We start from the raw sequence: 20,937 nt of genomic DNA on the forward strand, positions 1-20,937 counted from the left end.
AACTGCAAAAAAAAAAAAAAGAGTTCTACTGTCCAATTGAACCTTCTGCAATGATCAAAACGTTCTATAATGTGCACTGTCCAAATAAGTAGCCATTTGCCAGATGTGGCTGTTGAGCACTTGAAATGTGGCTAGGGCCAGGCGTCATGGGTCATGCCTGTAATCTGAACACTCTGGGAGGCTGAGATGAGTGGATTGCTTGAGCTCAGGAGTTTGAGACCATACTTAAGCTCAGGAGTTGAAGACCAGCCTAAGCCAGAGCGAAACTCTGTCTCTTAAAAAAAAAAAAAATATAGCTGGGTGTTGTGGCAGGCGTCTGTAGTCCCAATTTACTCAGGAGGCTGAGGCAAGAGCATCACTTGATCCCAGGAGTTTGAGGTTGCTGTGAGCTATGATGCCATGGCACTCTATCAAGGGTGACAAAGTGAGACAGAGTCTGAAAAAAGAGAGAGAAAAGAAAGAAAAAGAAATGCGGATAGGGCAACTGAAGGAAAGATTTTTAAAAATTAATTTTAATTAATCTACATTTATATATATAGAGAGAGAGAGAGTCAGATTTGGCTAATGGCTGCTATCATTCCAGAAAGTTCTGTTGGACAGTAGTATCCTCAATGTTATGGTCATCCCAGAGTCTACTATTTCTTTTTTCTTTGAGATAGAGTCTCACTATGCAGTCCTCAGTAGAGTGCTGTTGCGGCACAGCTCACAGCAACCTCAAACTCTTGGGTTTAAGTGATTCTTTTGTCTTAGCCTCCGAAGTAGCTGGGACTACAGGCACCCGCCACAATGCTCAGCCAATTTTTTTTTTTTTTTTGGTTGCAGTTGTCATTGTTGTTTAGGCTGGCCTGGGCTGGTTTCAAACCCACCAGCCTCAGTGTATGTGGCCAGTACCCTACCCACTGAGTGACGGGTGCCACTGGAGTCTACTGTTTCTGACTGGGGTTTAGCAGACCTGCAAAGTCAGATGGGGCTGTTCTCTTAGGTGAAAAGTTATGGAAAGAAGGAAGCTCAAGTAGTGCTTTCCTTCATCTCATCCAACTTATGACTGATTTTGACTGCTCTCTAGAACCTTCAAATAGTTCTGTATGTTTTTGACTGAGTTTGTGAATATATCTGTATTTGATAAGAGCTACTCAAGTATTTAATAGAAGCAAGACTCTGCCTCATAATCATGCTAACAGTGAACTCATTTTAAGGAGTTCATTTTTTGTGCTTTGTTGTCAGACTTCTCTTACAAATTACTAGTTAGATATTTTTGGCCTTGAAATATTTTAAGTACTGCTAATGCTGATAAAGCCAACTTGATACTCCATTCCTTTAAGAAAAAACTAGTTACCTAATACTGTAATTGTTTAGATCAAAAAGTATTTGGCAGACTTACTTTTCTGTGTCCCTTAATAGAGTTTTTCATTTTAAACTACCCCACCCCTTTAACTTTACTAAAAAGTATCACTGTCCTTTAAAGTTACTGAATCTTAATATTCTAAATTTGATATTCCCATCTCAGGTATGTTAGAATTTAATGGAATTCTTCAAGGCAACAAACTCATATCATTGATAACTTGTTTGGTGTACCTTGCTATTTCCAGGTACTTGAAAAGGTTTAAAGTAATGAAGATCAAAGTTCTAAGAAGCTGGTGCCGTCAGATCCTTAAAGGACTTCAGTTTCTTCATACTAGAACTCCACCTATTATTCACCGGGATCTTAAATGTGACAACATCTTTATCACTGGCCCTACAGGCTCAGTCAAGATTGGAGACCTTGGTCTGGCAACCCTGAAGCGGGCTTCTTTTGCCAAGAGCGTGATAGGTATGTTTCAAGTGTACCTTGGAGCCTGGCTGGCCTTTTTTGGCATCTTTTTATTTAGAAACCTGGGCCTGTGAGAGCTTTTATTTAGTCAAATAAACTTAAAAGTTCATAGCCAGTGGAGAGGTGATCAATTTTACTTACGAGATAGAAAGTTCCCTATATTTATTGTTCTAGAATCATCTTAAAGACTATTGGTGTTTACAGAATTACATCAAGAGAAGTAAGGTGAACTTCATTAACAAAACCCCATGTATTAATAGCAATCTTATTGAATCATAGTGTTGATACCATTTATTATTATGTATTAAGTTATATAGTTTATACAGGGTGTCCACGAAGTTCATATTAAACTGTTAAACTATTTTAAATTGCGCACAAATTTTATGGATCCCTGTATAATAGATACGGTGCATCACTTCATAAAGAAGTAGAATGTATATGTAGTTTAGTTTCTAAAATGTTCATTAAAGCCTGGCACAGGTATCTCGCATCTGTAATCCCAGCATTTCAGGAGGCTACAGCAGGAGGAATACACTTGAACTCAGGAGTTCAAAACTAGAGTAATATAGTGATATCCCATCTCCGCACCAAAATAGGAAAAATTAACTGAGTGTGGGGGTGCATGCTTATGGTCCTAGCTACTCTGGAGGTTGAGACAGGAGGATCACTTGAACCCAAGAGTTCAAGGCTGCAGTGAACTATGATCCACACCACTATATTCTAGCCTGGGTGGCAGAGGAAGACCTAGTCTCTAAAATATTCAGATTGTGTGTGTATAGTATTATATATTTACCTGCCTTTTAAAGCAGGTATTGTTCCCATTGTTTTAAAATGGGAAAATAAACATGGTAGTTCATTCTGAAAAGTTTATCAATTATTCCCACTCTTCAGAAGTTATGAACTACCTACAATGGAGTTTCTTAACCTTAGAACTGAGACTCTAGGTTGGACAATTCTTTGTTGCATTGTAAGATTCTTTAGCAGGATCCCTGATCTCTCTCTCCCCATTAGATGCCAGCAGTATACCCCTGCTCTACCTGCCTCTAGTTATTAAAACCTAAAATATCTCCAGATATTACTATATATGTCCTCTGGAGGACAGAGTTGTACCCTGTTGAGAATCACCTACCAAAAGGATAAGGCTGTGTTCTCTCAGATTTTTAACTATACATAGTTGCAACTGGAAAAATAATTTAATGCCTATTTTAATAAGTTTTCATTCTCTGAAGAAGATATCACAATTTAAAAATCTAATTTTTACATTCTTCTCCACCATCCCCACAAAGGTGACAACAAAAGAAACCCATTAATTTTTACTTGGGCTAGACTTGAGGTTTAATAGGAAAAGCATGAAACAACAGTTATTTGTATATCATTACAAAAACAGTATTTTCCATGGAATATTATGTACCTAGGATTTGAAATGATAACTTTACATTTCCTCATAGCACATTAGTAAGAAGAGTTGGGAAGGAATTATTTTAAAAACTGAATTTCCTTTTTGTCTTCAGAGGAAACATTTCTTTGGCTTCTTCAAATTTCTGGATTCAAAGTTTTTGTTATTTGTTTGATTATTTAACTACAGTATACAAGCCTGTTATTGGGAAATGCTCTGTAATTTGAGGTATATAGACCTTATTTTTTGAAAGCATCACAAAACCTAGTCTTGTGGGATCTGTGCTCATAATCAGTCTTTATTTGAGTACTAGATTTGTGTGTGTATGTATTTTTTTTTCCCCACTTTGTCACCCTCGATAGAGTGCTATGGCATCAGCACTCACGGCAACTTCAAACTCTTAGGCTCAAGCGATTTTTCTTGTCTTAGCCTCCCAAATATCTGGGACTACAGTTACCCACCACAACGCCTGGCTATGTTTTAGAGACGGGGTCTAGCACTTGCTTAGGCTGGTGTCGAACCAGTGAGCTCAGGCAGTCCACGTACCTTGGCCTCCCTGAGTGCTAGGATTACAGGCGTGAGCCATTGCACCCAGCCTGTGTATGTGTGTATTTGTTTTTTTGACTGTAAGATGTTCCTCAGTTTATTTCTTGTATCTATAGTAGGCTTATTTGCATACTGTGGGTAGGATGGTTAAGTATGTGAAGAAAAGGACTCGGGTGAGTCACCTTTGTAAACAGTTACATTTTATTTTATCATTTAAAAAAACTTACTGGTTATCAGAGTTTTGACTTCAAAGTCTCTTTGAAAAGTGAAACTAGTCAAAAGGAGTGTTAATTGCCAGACACTAAGTGTTAACCTTAAAGCTACCATACAGTAGGGGGCAGACAAGTATTTTGATCTTTTAAAATCCGTCATCTTATCTTATACATAGATGCCATTATGTCTGCTTTGTTTATTGCTAGTCTCTTACCCTGTCAAGTTATGTTTATCTTTCAGCCAAGGTTGTATTTTGACATAGCATATAATAGGAATTAATGTTAAACAGTAAATGAACAAGCAGACACTCGACCCTGTTCCAGTGTCTTATAAAGGCCTCCCAGTGGAAGCTCTTCTATGAAATATTTGACAGTGCAGACTGACTTTGAGAAGATTTCCCCTTCCCCCACTGTAACACCTGAAGCTTCTGGTGGCATTGAGTTTGAATTATTATTTTAATTTAAGGTACCCCAGAGTTCATGGCCCCTGAGATGTATGAGGAGAAATATGATGAATCCGTTGATGTTTATGCTTTTGGGATGTGCATGCTTGAGATGGCTACATCTGAATATCCATACTCGGAGTGCCAAAATGCTGCACAGATCTACCGTCGAGTGACCAGTGTAAGTCTTCCCCTAACTGATTGGTGAGCTTGGGTCACATCTACTAACCTGTCTTAACTCTGGATAGCATGAAACCATGCAAATGAGCTGTATTATGTTTTAAAACAACAGTAATTCTTATTTGCTCAATATCTCTCAAATTTATTTTTATTTATTTATTTCAGATTAATATGAGGGTACATATGATTAAGTTACATTGTTTGCATTTATTAGGTAAAATCCAAGTTGTAGTTGAGCCCTTCATCCAGTAGGCGTGCCATATACCACTACATAGTGCCTGTTAGATGAGAGCTTACCAAACTCCTTCCCTCCTCCCTCTCCCTCCCCCACTTGAATTTATTATATATATATATTTGCAGTTTTTGGCCAGGGCTGGGTTTGAACCCACCACCTCCGGCATATGGGTCTGGCACCTTATCCCTTTGAGCCACAGGCGTCGCCCCGGCCCCACTTGAATTTAGTTGTGTTTTTTTCTCATGTGGTGGTTTAGTTGTTTATCTGCTGGTTTCCTGTTAGTATTGAATACTTGCTTTTCCATTCTTGTGATTCTTTAGTTAGGAGAATGTTCTTCAATTCCATCCAGGTAAATACAAAAGATGTAAAATCTCCCATCTTTCAGTATGGCTGAATAGTATTCTGTGGTAGACATATATTACAGTTTATTAATCCATTTGTGGGTAGATGGACACTTGGGTTATTTCCACATCTTAGCAATGGTGAATTGAGCTACAATAAACATTCCAGTGCATATGTCCTTATGGTAAAATGACTTGTTTCTTCTGCGTAGATACCTAATAATGGGATTGTGGGATCAAATGACAGGTCTACTTTTAGCTCTTTGAAGATCCTCCATACTTCTTTTCCAAAAGGCTGTATTAGTTTGTAATCTCATCCACAGTAATTCTTTTTACCCTAGATGCTTTGTCAAATTAAATTATTCACAGAGTTTTCTCTAGTGGTTTGGGATAGCTTATTAATTTATTAAATCATATATGTGTATATGAGTACCCATAATACTTAAGACATAAATTAATATCCTACTATAGTTTAAAATTACCCATGATAGTTCATGATTGCTGACAGAGCTATTTTTTTTTTATAGCTTTCCAATTGAAACTGTTAGAGATAGTTGTTAATGATTCATTGTTTCATTTTATCACTATGTTTTTCATTATGCTTTTCTAAAAATATGGATCTTTTCCTACTTATCCCTATTATACCTGATAATATTAATAGTAATTTTTGGATTATCTAATACCCTGTACCTATTCAGATCTTTCTCTATTGTTTCAAAGATATCCATTGACCGTGTTTAAAATAGGACCCATCAAAGTGTACAGATGGTATTTCGTTGTTATATCTTTTAATCCAGAACTGTTGCTTTCTTTCTTTTTCTGCATGGCACAGATTTATTGAAAGAATTACATTATTTTGATGTATGTTCCACATTCTAAATTTAGTTATTTGCCTCCTTGTGTCATTTAATTTGTCATTCTTCCATATTTTTGTGAAGAGAAGTTTATCTTAAGTTGGAATATGTGAACAATATAAAAATAATTTTGTCTTTTTGCTCACATTCATCCAAGAGCATAGAGTGTAGTTTTCCAGAGGCTATGTGATGTGATGGGTAAACTTCATGTTGGCAGCAGAGTGAATGCAGAAGCAGATAAGAGAATCCATTCATCTTCTGTTAAGAGTTCTGGAGGCAAAAGTTTGAGGACCACTATTCAAATGTCTGGATAAAATTTAGGCTAAACTTTTTTTTAAAACAAGGATACTTTTTTATACTATATTATACCAAGAGCCCCCAGAGAATCTTGTTAATCCCATTTTTAGCAATTCAACGTTGTGGAATTTTGACATATTAGGGGATTTTATTATAAATTGCATACTTACATTTTTTTTTTTTTTTTTGGAATTTTGAGATTTTCATTTGATGGTAATCTTAACGCTATTAAATTCACAAATATGCTAATTTAAATACCCAATCCTATTTATCTAAAACACACATTGCAAACATACAAATGTCTATTCTCTCCACATGTCAGCGCCCATTCATATGGTTTGGAAATGGGGAGAATAGGTTCCCCTTAAGTTGCAAGTCAGCAGGTGTTTCTTTACAGTTAACTTTAGCAAAATTCATACAAAATAGTAATTAACAATGATCTTCTTTACTTGTTAACTCACAAGGAAACACCTTCAAAACTGCATTTTGTTAAAGTTTCTGTACTAAAATGTAGAAAAACTGAACTACACAAATATTGAAAAGTTAAAAATTCCTTAATTTTTTATTCCTGGTACCACTACCACAATTTACAGGGCCATATACCTGATGTAATGAAAAGAAAAAAAGACAAAGCTACAACAGATAAAAGACCTCAGGAATGTACATCTAATTGACACTACATTGCATTAATCAATAGCTGCACTTTTTGCAAACTGTGGCTATGACAGTCCTGAACAAGAAGGGTTTCCTGTTTAAGCTGCAGTAACTTTTCTGACTATGGATCATCGTTCCTTCTGTGGCAGATTTTTACAGTTCCTCTAATGCATTTGGGACGACTGTCTCAAAGTAACCTGCAGCTTTCCTGACAACTCCTCGCTCTCTCTCCTGCTAAGAACTGTAGCCCTTTTATGTTGTTTTTAGAACCTTCTGCTACCATATCCACCACTTCCACCACCAGATCCATAACCACCACCATATGGACTACCCGAGCTTCTTCCACCAAAACTGCCCCCTTTCATGGGTCCATAATTTGATTGCTGTTGTCCACTATAATTTCCAAAATCATTATAGTTCCCACCACCACCATAGTTACCACCTCCAAAATTTCCTCCTTCATTGTAACCATCATATCCTCCTCCACCACCATATCTGCCACCTTGGTTTCCATATCCTGGTCCACCACCACCATAGCCCCCTCTACTACTGTAACCAGGACCACCGCCATAGTTCCCACCGTCACCTCCAAATCCATTGTATCCACCATCACCTCCTCCATAACTACCTCTGCTGCCACCACCTCCACCACCATATCCTCCTCTTCCACCAAAGTTTCCACCACGGCCAAAATTACCTCCACTACCTCCAAAGTTTCCTCCCCGACCCATAAAGTTGCCAGATCCACCTCCACGACCTCTTTGCGATCTAGCAGACTGCATCTCTTGTTTAGAAAGGGCCTTTTTCGGGGCGGCACCTGTGGCTCAGTCAGTAAGGCGCCGGCCCCATATACCGAGGGTGGCGGGTTCAAACCCGGCCCCGGCCAAACTGCAACCAAAAAATAGCCGGGCGTTGTGGCGGGCGCCTGTAGTCCCAGCTACTTGGGAGGCTGAGGCAAGAGAATCGCTTAAGCCCAGGAGTTGGAGGTTGCTGTGAGTTGTGTGAGGCCACAGCACTCTACCGAGAACCATAAAGTGAGACTCTGTCTCTACAAAAAAAAAAAAGAAAGGGCCTTTTTCACTTCACAATTATGCCCATTAATAGTGTGATATTTCTGAACAACAATTTTATCAACAGTATCATGATCATCAAAAGTTACAAAAGCAAATCCTCTCTTTTTTCCACTCTGCCTGTCTTCCATAACTTCTGTGGTTTCAATCTTGCCATACTTTTCAAAGTAGTTTCTCAAATTATATTCTTCTGTATCTTCTTTAATACCACCAACAAAAATTTTCTTCACTGTGAGATGGGCACCAGGCTTTACAGAATCCTCTCTAGAAACAGCTCTCTTTGGTTCTACAATACGCCCATCAAGCTTGTGTGGTCGAGCACACATTGCTGCATCCACCTCTTCCACACAAGAGTAAGTCACAAAACCAAAGCCCCTGGAACGTTTTGTTTGGGGATCTCTCATTACCACACAATCTGTGAGTGTGCCCCATTTCTCAAAATGTTCTCTTAAACTATCATCTGTAGTTTCAAAGCTCAGGCCACCAATAAACAGTTTTCTCAACTGCTCTGGTTCCTTTGGATCATGGCCCTCCATTTTGAGACCGGACTCGCCTCTTCCAACTCGAGTTCAATATGGAACTGAGAGCGCATACTTACATTTTGATAGATGATCAGAATAGAAATAGCTTAAATACTGATAGGAAACATTTGACTTTAGTAGACTGAATTAGTTTTACATCTTCACATAGGCTTGAAAGAAATATAGTCAGAAATGAATTTAATCGTTGATTATAATTACTATGAATATTCCTTTAATATCTTTTTTATATATTTGTGTGCGCTTTTGTTGTGTAATGGACATAGAGTTACTTACTCCTGGCTTTGTAATTGAAGTAGTGTTTTATCTTTTATTATTAGTGAGTGTATGTCTCTACAAGCCTCTGTCCTGAGGCTTGTTACTGTTAAATTTATCAATTACTTTTCTTTTTTCTCAGTTTTTGGCCGGGGCCAGGTTTGAACCTGCCACCTCCAGTATATGGAGCCGGTATCCTACTCCTTTGAGCCACAGGCGCCACCCGAAATTTATCAATTTCTTTTCATTCCATCTCAACCCAGGTTCTAATATGCTATAGGATTCTAATCCATGAAGTAGTGGTTCTCAGTTAGGGCTGAATGGGGGCAGGAGAAATGTAATTTCTTATGCCTTGAGGTAATTCTAATAAGTATCGTAATTGTTATTCTATAGTTATCACCTTAGAAAGCTCAAGTAGAATGATTTTGAAGTATTTCTTCTTTTTCTGTTGTTTATAAGATTTGGTAAGATCTGTTTTTTGAAATTATCTTCTATTTTTATTTATAAATATTAGTTGTCTGTTTTTTGAGACTTTGGAAAGAAAAAAAGAAGTTAACCGATTAACTCCATACTGAACCTCAGAGTCAAAGCATTCTATGAGAGACATACTTTTTTTTTTTTTTTTTTTGGTAGAGACAGAGTCTCACTTTACCCCTCTCAGTAGAGTGTCATGACGTCACACGGCTCACAGAAACCTCCAGCTTTTGGGCTTATGCCATTCTCTTGCCTCAGCCTCCCGAGCAGCTGGGACTACAGGTGCCCACCACAATGCCTGGCTATGTTTTGCTTACAGTTTGGCCGAGGCCGGGTTTGAACCTGCCACCCTTGGTAATATGGGGCTGGCATCCTATTTACTGAGCCACAGGCGAGAGACATACTTTTATCTGACAATGTAAATGTTACTTTTTTTGCATTATTATTATTATTATTGTTGCTCGATATTTCGTTGCAGCAATCATCTGATTTCTTTTCCGAATGTATTTATCTTCTTTCATTCTTTACCAGGTTTTTGTTTCTAGTCCTTATCTTAAACATTGTTATTTTTATTAAATTTTAAGCCTCTTTAATTTTGTGAAGGAAAAAAAAGCTCATCTGCTCTGCCTCTCAGAATTCTATATCTTTATTCCCAGTTTATTTATCTTTATTCTATATCTTTATTCCCTGTTTCTTACTCGATTGCATAATACTTTACATTTTTCTCAGGAAAAAACCTCAGGTAGGACAGGCTATTGGATGATTTCCTCCTTTATTTTCTTTAAAATTTTGAGACCTGGAGGTATATCTCACTCTTTGTTCACTACTTCCAGTTTATCAGGTTCTTTCTTCAAGAATACTTGTTAACTGAAAGCCTTCTTCATTCCCATTGCCACGACTCTGATTTCACATCTTCCTTACTTCATACCTTTTCATATCTTGCTTTATCTTCTAGAATTAATTTACATTATGAATTTGTTTTTTCATTTCACCGAAACTGTTTAAATTTCTTGCTCTCATTTCCTGGCATAAGGAGCTTATCTGATACCAGTTTGCTTATATCAAAGCAAGTACAAATTGTTAATTCTTTTTCTTTTTTTTTTGAGACTGAGTCTCACTTTGTTGCTGCTGGTAGAGTCCTGTGGCATCACAGCTCACAGTAACTTCAAATTCCTGGGCTTAAGTGATTCTCCTGTCTCAGCCTCCCAAGTAGCTTGGACTACAGGCGCCTGCCACAACACCCAACTATTTTTTGGTTGTAGTTGTCATTGTTGTTTGGCAGGCCCAGGCTGGATTTGAACCTGCCAGCTCTAGTGTATGTGGCTGGCGCCTTAGCGGCTAGAGCTACAGGCACCGATCCTATACCTGGCTATTTTTTTAGAGACAGTGGTCTTGCTCTGGCTCAGGCTAGTTTTGAGTCCATGAAGTCAGGCAGTCCACCTGCCTCGGCTTCCCAGTGTGCTGCAATTATATGCATGAGCCACCACATCCAGCCAAATTCTTAATATTTTATTATCTTTTGATATTATTCTTCTTTAAACACTTTGTTTTTGGTTAGATCCATTCTGTTTATTGTTTTGTGCTACTCCATATTCTTTCCTTTATTCCTACCCATTTGCATGTTCTATATACTATACCTGATCTACAAGACCATAAATTGAATTAATAGTACTTTTTTTTGTTCTTACTGCTTTAAATTCTTTACTTCTTTAATATTAATCTTATCTTTACAAAATTTCTGTACAAAGTCATCTTTAACTATATTGTTGTCCCAAGTAAAAAATAAATCCTAATGGAATAGATCAGACATTTTCTGAATCCCTGCTATGTACCATGCCCAGAGCTTGACAGTAGGTAAAGTGAATAACAAACATGTAGTCCCTGTTTTCAGAAAACTAGCTCTAATACAGAACATAAATGTGTAAGCAAACACTTGTAATTATAACATGTTGAGTATTTTAATAGAAAAGCACTAAGAACAGTAGAGTAACATGTTTAGCACTATTATGGCTTAGGGAAGATTTCACAAAAAGAATTGTTGTATGAACTATCAAAAGGGAGATGGGGAATAAGAGTAAGAGGCCATTCTAAAAAGCTAGACTAGGATGTACATGAATAATGAGGTACCCTATACTGTAATATAATTGAAGTGGGTATATCTGTTGTCTTGTGTTTTGAAGAGAGGGACAAATGAATCACTAATTAGTTTTTTCTACTCCAAATCTGGTCTCTTATTACAGAGCAAATCCGGTCTCTTATTATAGGTCATTAATTAAGAGGAGAACTTGTGACTCATGATAAGAGTTTTTTGCCGTTCTTACATTCTTTTAAAGGTCAAAGGGACCTTACTTGTTTATAGGCTTTTGGAAGGAGCAAGAGGAAGAGAGAGTTAGGTTAAATTATAATGATGGCTGAAGGTGGAGGGATAGGCAGGTAGATAGTGGAGTGATGTCCAGGATTCAGTGGGTTTACAAGCATGGTGTAATGAATGGTAAGGTAAGCCTTAATGGGGAAGGCTTTTTCCTGAGATGAGATAGAGTATTGTGATGGATTTTGGCGGCAAAGTCTGGGGTTTACATTCTTGCTCTGTTTATTGTTATCTTGAGCAACTCACTTGATTTCTCTGTATTTTGTTCATGTGTCATTATGAAAGTTTTGAGATACACGGAAATCAAGAAATGTGCAGTTAGAAACAAATGAAGCCCTCCCAGCAACACCAATAAGCCCAGCAAGTTGAAACCTGCACAAGTGAATCAGAAAGGATGCCATCAGTTGTGTTTCTTGGAAGTGAAAAATGGACCATAACACAGTCTGTCTCAAAACTTTCATTGTGCCCCATACATAGCACCAAGCCTCCAGAATTTCTTTACAGCATTGAGAAACACTATCATGTAAACAGTGCATCCATTGTTTGTACTTGTGTCTGTAAGTAGAAAAGAGCAAATTTTTATCTGACTTATTTCTTAAGACAAACTAAAATAGCTTAGATCGCTTTATTAGTCCTTAGTTGACTATATTCTGAATTCTGTGTAATGGGGTTTGAAGAATCAAGTATGGTAAATTATCGGGGTAGGTGTCATAGGCAAAAAATTAAATTTATTTGGTGTCCTTTCCCCTGGACAAGTATCATCTATTTATTCATGAATATTTCTATGTACTGAACATATACCAAGGCTAATGTACCTCACATGAAGCTTACCTTCACTTGTTTGAGAAAAGTTGATAACTTTGTATGGCTGTAATAAGGTTCATGTCTAAAACAAATGGGGTAAGATAAAACTTGAGAAACCGAACTAGGTTTATTGCCGTGGTACAGTAAATTCAGTCTTTCATTCTTTTTGCCTAAAATGTATGCCTAGATACAAATGCTGTATTTTAATCAAGTAACCAAGTAATGAGGGAGGAAATATAAGTTAATAGATTTCAAAAGTTAAGAAAATTGAACAAATTTTATGTGTCAAAGTCAATTTAGAGATCAACATGCTGTGCGAGTGATGTTGTTAAACAGTAAAAGATGTACTTTTCTAGGTGATCTCTGAAATGTCACCCATCTTAGTAGATTCTTGATGTTTCAGAATGGTTTGACTTAAATGTTTCTGCCACAAGATTGGAAGGATAGTATCAATAACTAGCTTTTTAAAGTTTAATGAGTATTAAATACATTGTCTCAATAGAATTCTAAAATTTGTTATTGGGATGTATTTTAAGAATTTTACGTTTTAAAAAAATTATATTCACATAGCTTTTCAAGAAAATAGTAAATAAATATATTCATATGACAAATTATTCTGTGTATGGATGAATATTTAGAGATGGAAACTTTTTATAAATGTGAATCTGATTACATAATCAAATAATAAGCTTTCAGTTGTCCTTTAAGTCTGTAGTGAATTTTCTTTTATAAATTTGTTAACCTAATATTTTGTATCTATTGCTTATATATATATATATTTTTTTTTTTTGTAGAGACAGAGTCTCACTGTACCGCCCTCGGGTAGAGTGCCGTGACATCACACAGCTCACAGCAACCTCCAACTCTTGGGCTTACGCGATTCTCTTGCCTCAGCCTCCCGAGCAGCTGGGACTACAGGCGTGCACCACAACGCCCGGCTATTTCTGTTGCAGTTTGGCCGGGGCTGGGTCTGAACCCGCCACCCTCGGCATATGGGGCCAGCGCCCTACTCACTGAGCCACAGGCGCCGCCTCTATTGCTTATATTTAATAAATAGATTTGGGAATTTGATTTGATTGATTCTCTGTATGGTATAAGGTGCCAGATCAGATTTTTGATCGGGAATAATTTTTGTTTTTACTGTATGTACATACTAAAAATGTACATTTAGCAATTTTTAAAACAGTTTTATTGAGATATTTCATATACCATATAATTTACCTATTTAAAGCTTATAATTTAGTGGCTTTAGTATCTTCACAGTTATGCACCATCACCTTTATAGTCAACTTTAAAATAATTTTTTTCAGGCTCAGCGCTTGTGGCTCAAGTGGCTAAGGTGCCTGTCACATACACCTGAGCTGGAAGGTTCGAATCCAGCCCAGGCCCGCCAAACAACAATGACGGCTGCAACCAAAAAATAGCCAGGCATTGTGGCAGGCACCTGTGGTCCCAGCTACTTGGGAGGCGGAGGCAGGAGAATTGCTTGAGCCCAGGAGTTGGAGGTTGCTGTGAGCTGTGATGCTACAGCACTCTACCCAGGGCGACAGTTTGAGGCTCTGTCTCAAAATAATGATAATAATAGTAATTTTTTTCACTTGCAAAAGAAATTCAATACCATTAAGAATCTTCTATATTCCTCCCAGCCCTAAGCAACCATTAATCTGTTTCTGTCTCCATAGATTTCTCAATGCAGGATGTCTCATGTAAATGGAATCATAAAATATGTGGTCTTTTATGTATAACTGTTTTCTCTTAGTAAATGGTTTTCAAGATTCATCCATGTTGTAGCAAGTATCAGTGCTTCCTTCCTTGAAAGACTGAGTAGTAATGCTCTACTGTTTATACATACCACCATTTGTTTAGCCATTCATTTATTGGTGGATATTTGGACTTTTTCTGCTTTTTGGGTATTGTAAATAGAGTTGTAGTGAATATTCATGTTCAATTTTTTGTTTTCATTTCTTTCATTAAAAATTCCCCTCCCCTTTTTTATTGTTAAATCATAGCTGTGTACATTAGTGCAATCAAGGGATACAATGTGCTGGTTTCATATACAATCTGAAATATTCTCATCAAACTGTTCAACGTAGCCTTCATGGCATTTTCTTAGTTATTGTATGTAGACATTTGTATTTCACTTCTTTCAGATGTATACCTAGGAGTGGAATTGCTGCATTATATGCTAACTTTCTGTGTAACCATTTCAGAACTGCCAGTCCTAAGTGGCTGCATCATTTTACATTCCTTCAATCAGTGTGAGAGAGTTCTTATCTCACCATATTTATTTTCTTCTCTTCCCTTCTGCCTTCTTCTTCCCTTCTTTCCTTTCCATCTTCCCCCTTCTCCCTTCACTTCCCTTCCGTCTTCCCCCTTCTCCCTTCCTTTCCTTTCCATTTATTTTTATTAAATCATAAACACATAGATCATGTATACATTAATGCATTTATGGGGTACAATGTGCTGATTTCATATAGAATTAGGAATGCTCACACTAGTTAATATATACCTCATCTCGTTTACTTAATTATTGTGTTCTGACATTTATACTCTATACTATTAGATCCAACATGTACTCTTGCATTATGCACCATAGCTGTGATCTCACCATTCACCCTCCCTCGATCTGACCTCCTCCCTCCTCTCCCAACTCCTCTTCCTCCCTCCTTCATCTTGGGCCATAGTTGTGATCTAGTCTTCATATGAAAGTGTGAGTGATTGTAAATTGGTTTCATAATAGTACTGAGTACACTGGATATTTTTTCTTCTATTCTTGAGATACTTTATTGAGTAGGATATGTTCCACCTCCATCTGTGTAAACGTAAAAGACGTAAAGTCTCCATCTTTTTTAAGGCTGCATAATATTCCATGGTTATATACCACAATATATTAATCCATTCATGGGTTGATGGGCACTTGGGCTTCTTGCATGACTTGGCTATTATGAATTGAGCTGCAATGAACAATCTGGTGTAAATATCTTTGTTATAAAGTGATTTTTGGTCTTTGGGATATACACCTAGTAGAGGAATTGCAGGATAAATATATGGAATGCTTCACAAATTTGCGTGTCATCCTTGGGCAGGGGCCATCCTAATCTCTGTATTGTTCCAATTTTAGTATATGTGCTGCTGAAGTGAGCACTCCCCTTCCCTTCCCTTTTCCTTTTTCCTTTTCTTTTCTTCCTTTCCCTTCCCTTCCTTCCTTCCTTCTTTTTCCTTTCTCCTTTCCTTTCTTGACATGGTTGTGGCTCTGTTGCCCAGGCTAAATTAACAGTGGCACAATTCTAGCTTACCGTAGCCTCAAACTCTTGGGCTCAAGAAATCCTTCCACCTCAACCTCTCGGGTCACTAGGACTACAGTTGCACTCCACCACACTCAGCTAATTTTTAATTTTTAATTTTTTTTTTTTTTTTTTTTTTTAGAGACAGGAGTCTTGCTGTGTTACTCAGGCTGCCCTCAAACCTCCTACTTAAGCCTCCCAAGTAAATTGGAACTACAGGCACACACCACCATGCTCAGCTTATTTTCCTTATTTTTTGATTTTCCTTATTATTTTCATAGGGCAAACCAAATTATAATTTCACTTGATAGTCCTCAAATGGTTCAAGACTTTTTCTTTCCTTCTTTTTTCTTTTTCTTTTCCTTTTTCTTTTTTTTGAGAGGTAGAATCTCACTCTCACTCTGTGCCTTGGGTAGCATCTCACTCTGTGCCTTGGGTAGAGTGCTAAGGTGTCCTAGCTCACAGCAACCCTAAATTCTTAGGCTCAAGTGATCTTCCCTTGAGTAATTGGAACTACAGGCATGTGCCACAACACTGGGCTAGTTTTTCTATTTTTAGTAGAGAGAGGCGTGTTACTTTTTGCTCAGGCAGGTCTCCAACTCCTGAGCTCAGGCGATCCACCTTCTTTGGCCTCCCAGAGTACTAGAATTATAACAGTGAGCCACTGCACGGGGCCAAGACTGTTTTTTTAATGTCACAAGTCTTTTTTATAAGACCCATCCATCATTCTTAATTTTTTTTAGACACTTTTGGCCAGTAGAACATTCTTTTGTGGTGGTGGTGGTGGTTGTTTTTGTTTTTATAAAAGGAGAGTGTCACTTTGTTACCCTGGGTAGAGTGCCGTGGCATCACAGCTCACACAACCTCCAGCTCTTGGGGTTAGGTGATTTCTCTTGCCTCAGCCTCCCAAGTAGCTGGGACTACAGGTGCCCGCCTCAACACCTAGTTATTTTTTTGTTGAGTTTGGCCAGGGCTGGGTTCAAACCTGCCACCCTTGGTATATGGGGCTGGTCCCCTACTCACTGAGCCACATGCATTGCCCAGTAGAACATTCTTAATCTTTCAAACTATTCCTTTAATTTCTTGAGAGAAAGGGCTTGTATGTATTATTGGAACAGGGAGATTCTCAGCAATTTTTTTCTCTTGAGACAGAGCCTGCTCTGTCACCCTGAGTAGAGTTTAGTAGCCATCATAGATCACTGCAACCTCAAACTCCGGGGCTCCCATGGTCCTCCTGCTCCAGCCTTCTGAGTAGCTGAAACTATAGGTGTGTACCACCTCACCTATACTTGGCTAATTTTTTTTCTATATTTTTTAGAGATGAGGTCTTGCTCTTGCTCAGGGTGGCAGCCTTAATCTCCTGACCTCAAGTATTTACCCACCCCAGCCTACCAGAGTGCTACAGGTGTGAGCCACTTTGCCAACCCAGCCCAGCAGTTGTTTTCTTGACCATGAGAGGATTAAATAAGGAGGAAGAAAAATTATAAATGAATATAATGAACTTACCCATAAGACATTGCAAAAGCCTACTGTTAAATGTTTGAGATTCTCTCTACTGAGATTTTTTGAAAGGAATCAAGACAGCTGCCAAATTTGAGTGATTTAAGTTAGTAGCTTCTCCAATTCATTGGTATCAGGAATTGTTAGACTCTTAAAAATAATTGAAGACTCTAATGAACTTTTAATTTACTTTTGTTGTTTACTTACCATATTAGAGATTAAAGTTTTAAAAAGTGTTTGATTGAAAAATAACATAATGAACCAAATATATGTTAGATCAATAACATGTTTTATGAAAAAATAACTATTTCCCAAAACAAATTTTAAAAATTTATTGACAAGAGTATTTTTACATTTTTGAAAACATCTTTAATGTCTAATTCAAATAGCCAGATTCTTAAATCTACTTCTGTCATCTGTTATAATATACTATTTGGAGTGAAATACTGCATACGAAGAAAATCTTGCCTCATACAAATATATAAAAGGAAGTAAGTAGTTTGCAGGCCACTACAGAAGATCTTGAGTACTCTCAAGGGTTTTCTGGTTTGTTTTTTTGTTTGTTGTTGTTGTTTTTTTTTTTTTTTTTTTTGGGATACAGAGCCTCAAGCTGTCACCCTGGGTAGAGTGCCGTGGCATCACAGCTCACAGGCTCCCACTCCTGGGCTCAAGCGATTCTCCTGCCTGCGCCTCCCAGGTAGCTGGGACTACAGGCGCCTGCCACAGTGCCCGGCTATTTTTGATTGTAGTTGTCGTTGTTTGGCAGGCCTGGGCTGGATCGAATCCACCAGCTCTGGTGTATGTGGCTGGCCCCTTAGCTGCTTGAGCCACAAGCGCCGAGCTTCTCAAGGATTTTCATACCACACTTTTGAGAACCACCATTTTAAGTTTTTACTATGGTCCCCAGACCAGCAGAATCAGCGTCTTAGGACACTTTTATTTAACGTAAAAGTTTGGCCCCATCCCAGACCAGTTATTAAATCAAAACATGCTTTTTATAGAGTCCAAAAGTGTTTCATATGTACATTAAAGTTTGTGAAGTATGAGCTAGATCATTAATCCTATAAGGTCCCTTTGTTCTGTATACCTTATTTTTGGTTAATTAAATAAAAAGTAGGCAATACTAAAATGTCATTGAATAAACTATTATTCAGTCAGGGGACCTTTTAACTGGTATTTTAAGTTAGCAAAGTGACTTAAAAATGTAATAACATTTATGAAATAGCATTTTCCTGCCTTTTTAGTTGTTGCTTCTTTAAAAAGCAAAATAATAAACTGTAGGAAAGATGGAATAAAAACCTTAGAGTATGTTAATTGGAACTGTATTAGGATCCTTATTATCTAAGGATACTGTAGGTTGCATTCATTTGTGCTTTATTTTTCCTCTAAGCTGTGTAAATTTAGTTCTGCATGCTCTATAGTCCTTGATTCTATAGTCAATTACTACTTGTCTAGGAAATACTGTCTTGATTTTTATCAACCTCCATTCTCATCTTTTGGCTTCTAGTAAAGGATAAAAAGAGCTGTGTTCTCAATTAACTTTTAAAAAGTGTTTTCTTACATTTTGGGTACTGAGATAGAAGTGGGGGATTTAAATAAGTACACCTAGCCAGTACAACGACTTATACTATAATAAGTCTTGGTGTATTAAACTTTCTCTTACAGTTGCTTTGGATTTAAATTTAGCTAATTTTTAAAAATATATTAGTGTCCGCCAGCTTAACTATTGTATGTTTATGAAGAAAACATGCTCAAGTTATCCATTGGGAGAAGTCATGGGGCTCCTTAATACAAACACACACACTCATGCACATACAATTCCAGCCTCTCTAGATTTATGATTTTCACACCAAGTCTACTTTTTATACCCTGGCTGTTAGCACCTCAGTAGACCACAGCACTCCCCACCCCCACCCCCGTGCACATACACAAAGGGACTTCTCTAGTTTTGGCACTAACTTAGAAAAAGGATACTAAGAAATTATCTGTATTTAACAGCTAAGGATTACCTTTTTAGGTCTGAAGATCAGAGAATGTTAGGGATTTTAACTATAAATTCTAGTTCTCTATTTCTTTTATTTTAACAATTATTCTTATTTAACAGCCAAGTTGAGGACATAGCAGTGAATAAGATGTAAACTAGTATTCTTCTTGAGATTTTATAATCTAGTAGGGAAGTTAAGCTTATTGCAATAGTAATTACATTAAACCAGAGGGATATTGTAGACATGAAGTATGAGGGGTTTTTTGTTTTTTTGTTGTTGTTGTTTTTTGAGAAAAGAGTCTCAAGCTGTCACCCTGGGTAGAGTACTGTGGTGTCACAGCTCACAGCAATCTTAAACTCTTAGGCTTATGTGATTCTCTTGCCTCAGCCTCCCAAGCAGTTGGGACTACAGGCGCCAGCCACAATGCCCAGCTATTTTTTTTTTTTTGGTTGTAGTAGTCATTATTGTTTGGCAGGCCCAGGCTGGATTTGAACCCGCCAGCTTCTGTGTATGTGGCTGGTGCCCATACCACAGTGGTTACAGTGCCAGCCACATACGCCAAGGGTGGCAGGTTCAAACCCAGCCTGGCCCAACTATACAACTGCAACAAAAAAATAGCCAGGCGTAGTGGTGGACACCTGTAGTTCCAGCTACTTGGGAGGCTAGGGCAAGAGAATCGCTTAAGCCCAAGAGTATGAGGTTGCTGTGACCTGTGACGCCATGGCACTCTACTGAGGACAACATAGTGAGATTCTATCTCCAAAAAAAAAATCTACATGACAGTGTCAAATAAATACAATATTCCTAAGAAAGTGTGCACTGAAGAAACTCTTTTTGAAGGAATGAGCCAATAACCTCAGTCCTAGCATTCTTTATAAGAAATATCCCTAGGATTCATGAAAGAAAGTCATACTCTTATCGCTTCCTCTTCTATATTCCCATTATATTCTATTTTTGTTTTAATAATTATTATATTGCTATTCACTATTTTCCTTCTATTAGAAATAAGTCTCTCAAGGAGGGTTTTTTTCTCCTCTGCTGATCTCCTCTGCTGATCAATTCACTGCTACATATTTGACCTTGCAGTAGTACACTGCCATGAAAATAGTGAATGATAGCAAGGTAAATATGAATAAATATACATATTATGTGTCAGATGTTGCATTAAACACTTTCATATATTGTGTAGCTTAATTCTCCCCCCAGCAGCCTTGGGTGAAATACAAATATTGTCATCTATACTTTATAAGCATGTAGTCTGAAACCCAGGATGGCTAGCATAGGATTACATATCTAGAGAATAACAGAGTTCTTCTGATCCTGGATCCTCTCTTCATATCAAAATTATATAATGGAGGGCCAACCATGGTGGCTCACACCTGTAATCCCAGCACCCTGGGAAGACTAGGCAGGTGGATTGCTTGAGCTCAGGAGTTTGAGACCAGCCTCAGCAAGAACAAGACCCTGTCTCTAAAAAATAGCAGGCATTATGGTGGGCGCCTGTTGTCCAAGCTACTCAGGAGGCTAAGGCAAGAGGATCACTTGAGCCCAAGAGTTTGAGGCTCCTGTGAGCTATGACACCATGGCACTCAACCTCAGGGCAACTGAGTGAGACTCTGTCTCAAATAAAGAAAATTATGTAATGAATCCGTCAATGTGTAGTACAGTGACAATCTGTGAGATTAGAGCA

General features: G+C 37.8%; 2 protein-coding genes and 1 non-coding gene across 6 annotated transcripts in view; 1 reads left to right on the forward strand and 2 right to left on the reverse strand.

Moving 5' to 3' along the window:
- WNK1 (WNK lysine deficient protein kinase 1) overlaps positions 1 to 20,937 on the forward strand; it is a 163,546-nt gene that overhangs the window by 77,784 nt on the left and 64,825 nt on the right. For all 4 annotated transcript variants that reach the window (XM_053557119.1, XM_053557114.1, XM_053557115.1 and 1 more), the window contains exons 3-4: positions 1,590 to 1,810; positions 4,431 to 4,588. In XM_053557119.1, the coding sequence (XP_053413094.1) occupies positions 1,590 to 1,810; positions 4,431 to 4,588 (379 nt within the window). The remainder of the gene's footprint in view (positions 1 to 1,589; positions 1,811 to 4,430; positions 4,589 to 20,937) is intronic.
- Positions 6,858 to 8,606, reverse strand: LOC128562308 (heterogeneous nuclear ribonucleoprotein A3-like). The gene is made up of 2 exons (XM_053557143.1): positions 8,041 to 8,606; positions 6,858 to 7,768 (listed from the first exon to the last, which is right to left on the reverse strand). Exons 1-2 carry the CDS (start codon positions 8,572 to 8,574, stop codon positions 7,232 to 7,234), a joined length of 1,071 nt encoding a protein of 356 aa, XP_053413118.1. The 5' UTR covers positions 8,575 to 8,606; the 3' UTR covers positions 6,858 to 7,231.
- LOC128562889 (U6 spliceosomal RNA) lies at positions 15,520 to 15,623 on the reverse strand. The gene has a single exon (XR_008373588.1). It is a non-coding gene; the product is annotated as a U6 spliceosomal RNA (small nuclear RNA).

The sequence above is a fragment of the Nycticebus coucang genome, chromosome 12 (genome assembly GCF_027406575.1).
Source record: "Nycticebus coucang isolate mNycCou1 chromosome 12, mNycCou1.pri, whole genome shotgun sequence".
Taxonomy (NCBI): Eukaryota; Metazoa; Chordata; class Mammalia; order Primates; family Lorisidae; genus Nycticebus; species Nycticebus coucang.

Coding starts and splice junctions, on each gene's coding strand:
- LOC128562308 (XM_053557143.1), bottom strand. CDS start 8,574: ATGGAGGGCCATGATCCAAAGGAACCAGAGCAGTTGAGAAAACTGTTT. Junction 7,769..8,040: donor ATAATTGTGAAGTGAAAAAG/GCCCTTTCTTTT, acceptor GCCCCGAAAAAG/GCCCTTTCTAAACAAGAGAT.